This window comes from Blastocystis sp. subtype 4 (genome assembly GCF_000743755.1).
Source record: "Blastocystis sp. subtype 4 strain WR1 chromosome Unknown seqid_0453, whole genome shotgun sequence".
NCBI lineage: Eukaryota > Bigyra > Opalinata > Blastocystidae > Blastocystis > Blastocystis sp. subtype 4.
In genome coordinates this window covers 809-4512 of record NW_014569094.1, presented here as the reverse complement: position 1 = coordinate 4512, position 3704 = coordinate 809, and the positions used below count along the sequence as shown (strand labels likewise).

Sequence of the window (3704 nt, the reverse complement as noted above, 5' to 3'; positions counted from 1 at the left end):
GATGCTTTGCCACTTCACGAAGTACTCCTCCATCACCACCTCCAACAATCAAGACCTATAAATTGTTCAATACACTTATTCTCTACACTCTTTGGATTACGATGAGCAAAGAGAGGAAGATGAGTTATCATTTCTTGATATGCAAACTCATCCTTTTCTGTTACTTGAATCACTCCATCCAAAACAAGCACTCTTCCATAACTTTCTGAGTCGAATACAAGGATATCCTTCACTTTCATCATCAATACCATTTCAAACCTGATATTCAGACTTTTCATGATACAAAACTTCCTTCACCTTTAATCCAAATCGTTGTCCTAATACCTCAACTCAAAAACACTTCCATACCTTTCCACATTGTTTCATTCTCATAGAACCATCCGTTTTCAATGCTCATTGGAACCAATATGCTGAATTAAAGAAGATAATGGCTGCCCAAAAGAAGTGACAGAAAATGTCCCAAAGAATGGATGAATTGATACAATCAATTGAAATGTTATAGAATGGAGAGTGAATGATAATAACGTAAAGAAGAATACAATAAGATTTGGAATTCCATTCTAATTGATCTCCTTTCATTCTCAGTTCTTCAATCATATCATTGTTTCCCGTATCAACAAAAATCACTCAACAAACACGTCAATTATGCATACTTCACCTTCTCAGCTTCGATACAATCGATATACTTTTGCATTGCTTCCTCTTTCGACATTCCTATCTTTCACAACCATTTTTCAAATAATACCTTTCAATTCATTCCAGGCATTCCATTTAGCCTTTTCCTACTTATTACAATCCGTTATTCTCTCTCACAGTGAAGTTGAACATACTAGGTGCAGGAATATTGCAATCACCAATTGTAGCTTGTTTAAATAGAGAGTATCCAGCCAACTTATCTTCATTAGATACAGTCTTAGCAGGATGCCATGAACGAACGAATTCAGCAATTTCTTCAAACTTCTTCTATACTGTTATTACCATTACAATCAGTAATACTTGCAAATCACTCATATTAAGGAAAGAATGAATGATTCATTTGTTCCACGGGAATGTGTGTATTCTTGGGTATTCGTCATCGTCATTCTTCGCAACGTCATCTGTTGACAAGATAACAAACAAAATGAATAAATCGATTCTATGGTATAGAACATAAACAGACCTCAGAACTTCTTCTTCATTTTCTCCTTCTGTTTCTTCTTTTCTTTCAGTTCTTTCAGTTTCAATTTCACTGCTTCTAAATGATCCTTCATCTTCTGAAGATTTGCTGTGTTCAGTTTCAGATAATAAGCTGTTTCTTCTTCCATCTTCCTCCGTTTCACAGGATCCTCTTTCCGTTCTTCTCGCTCTTTTTGAGTCACATGAGGTCGTTTCCTTGTCACACGATGTACTGTTGGAATTGTTACATGTTTTGTCTCAGGTTCAGTAACACTTGCAGATGGTGATGCTTGAAGAGAAGGAGTAGATGACAAGAGAGGTTTGGATTTGCGAACTGGAGTGAAATTCTCAATTACTTCCATCCATTGAATTCTATCATTCACTCATCAATCCAAGTCCTACGGTTGAGAGAACAGACGAAGTCCTTCTTCATAAGAATCCAGAGGACGAGACAATCGCAATCCTAGTTATCACTTCCATCAACTACACTCACGTCGCCTCTCATCATCTCTCTCTCGACTCTTCACAGAGCGTCTGGATCCTTCATGACGCTGACTGTGAGTCTTGCTCTCATATCCACTCTCCATTCGCCTCAATCGATCATGTGAAGCCAGTTGTTTCTTCATANNNCACTCCAAATCGACCACAGAATCGTCTCCATAATTGTTGTTCCTTCTGTCTCAGTCCATCTAACTCAGCATGCACATTTGCAGCTTCATGTTGATTCTTCCATACTGATCCACGCATCACCTCCTCCAATTGTTTCTGGTTCACATGTAGTCGAATAGACCCAATCTCTCGAGCCTGTTTCAATAGTGAACGATCACCCATTACAGAGGATTGAGAAATGGGGACAGAAGGAGCTTGGGACCAATGATACGAACGATTGAAGATGAAAGCAAATCTAGGATGAATGAAATATCAGAGTGATACAAGAGATCCTGAAGTGTGGGATCTAATTGCTCTAGTTTCTGGACAGAAAGAGATGGATCACGAAGGAGTTGAATAAGAGACTCAGGAAGGGTCTGAGATTCATTCTAGAGATGAAGAAGAGACGATGAAAGGACATTGAAAGCAATGGCTGAAGATGAAGTGATGAGTGTTGTAGCATAAGCAGGCATATGCATTGCCTCTAACAGAGAATCTACACTTCAAATGAACTATTGATCATACTTGCAGGAGCTGAAGGAGTTCGTTCAGAATCCCGTATCCAATCAGCACTTCTTCGACCAATCCACTTATAGAGCACAGATTTGACGTTGTCTCCCATCCAATTCGCCTCACCCAGAATCCCTTGTCGAGCAAGAGAAACAGCTTCACCAGGTACTCCCACAGGCCATTCTTCTTGTTCAGCTGTTCCAAAGGTGGAAAGGAATTCAGAATTCTCTTCTTCTGTAGCTTCTGAAGAGGGANACGAACAAGGACTGAGAATACCGAGATAACGTAAGACATGACAGAGTTGAGGGAGAAGAAGATGAATCTACGTAATAGAATGAACACATATTCACATGAGTTGTAGTACTCTTGGACAGAGGATACTGCTTCAAATACTCTTCACAACATTGAAGCAACTGACGCTCAGTATGTTGTCCCATACTGGCTACAGTCAGGATCACTTCAAGGGCCTGACGATAGATCTGAGGAGGAGACACATCAACATATGAATCAAGCTATGAATGACAAAGAATTGAAGGAGAGACAGAAAGGGGTTGAGAACTCACTCCAGATTCACTACTAGGAGATGATACATATGGAGTAACGGTTTCAAGTTCAGATTGCTCTTCCTGAGTCTATTCATTGACAATTAGATCCACACATACCTGAGGAGATTTCAATTCATTGAGTTGAGATACAGACTCTTCTTGTTTTACAGAAATGGGTTCTGATTTGACTGAAATAGAGTATTCAGACGAATATGACTTGGATGGAACTGAATACGACTGGAAAACAGGCTCCATCTTTACATAGGGAGTTGATAAGTTGGCTGATGACATAGTCGAGTCATCAAAACTAGTATCGGAGTAGATTGGAGACTTTGGAGTTGATACAGAGGTAGATTTCCTCTGTTTTGAATGGGACCGGAAATGAGAAGACCGTCGGAGATCTTTAGAAGGAGTCACAAGACTCTGAACGACAGGCAGAAACGAGGTACAGGAAATCGTATCAGAACGATGTTGTCTCTTCAATATCTCATTTTGAACACTTGACAAGATTTGGAGGAGAGAGTCATATTGCTTAGGTAACTACAATCGTATTAGAATGAAGACAGAAAACGATCCTACCTGCTTTCTTTCAATTGTATCTACCCAACCAGCGGGATCAGAACAAGAGTTGTTCATGGTTCCTCTCGTATCTCTTGATGGCATCAACAATGCACACAGTCTATGGTCCTAGTAATCCCTCCAAAAAGGAAGCAGATAGAGAGATTTCGAGGATTCTTTAAATTCGCTCAATAAGCCTAGAATTATACAGGAATTGGGACAAGAAGGACTAAAATCCCAAACCCAAATCCTGTTTCGACTCAAATGGACTCGATTTCTGTCACAGGT

General features: G+C 39.6%; 3 protein-coding genes across 3 annotated transcripts in view; all 3 read right to left on the bottom strand.

The window, feature by feature from the left end:
- JH06_5421 (spermidine synthase) overlaps nt 1–372 on the bottom strand; it is a gene marked incomplete at both ends in the record, with an annotated part of 1027 nt that extends 655 nt beyond the window's left edge. The window contains 4 exons of the mRNA XM_014669646.1: nt 14–55; nt 87–227; nt 259–324; nt 349–372. Coding sequence (XP_014525132.1) covers nt 14–55; nt 87–227; nt 259–324; nt 349–372 — 273 coding nt within the window. The remainder of the gene's footprint in view (nt 1–13; nt 56–86; nt 228–258; nt 325–348) is intronic.
- A 271-nt stretch (nt 373–643) lies between these two features.
- JH06_5420 (hypothetical protein) lies at nt 644–1011 on the bottom strand (the record flags this gene model as incomplete). The annotated part of the gene is made up of 4 exons (XM_014669645.1): nt 644–714; nt 746–782; nt 814–963; nt 997–1011. The coding sequence occupies 4 exons, from the start codon at nt 1009–1011 to the stop codon at nt 644–646; spliced, it is 273 nt and encodes a 90-aa protein (XP_014525131.1).
- Nucleotides 1012–1160: 149 nt separating this feature from the next.
- JH06_5419 (hypothetical protein) lies at nt 1161–1742 on the bottom strand (the record flags this gene model as incomplete). The annotated part of the gene is made up of 3 exons (XM_014669644.1): nt 1161–1510; nt 1558–1618; nt 1683–1742. The coding sequence occupies 3 exons, from the start codon at nt 1740–1742 to the stop codon at nt 1161–1163; spliced, it is 471 nt and encodes a 156-aa protein (XP_014525130.1).
- Nucleotides 1743–3704: the final 1962 nt, after the last annotated feature.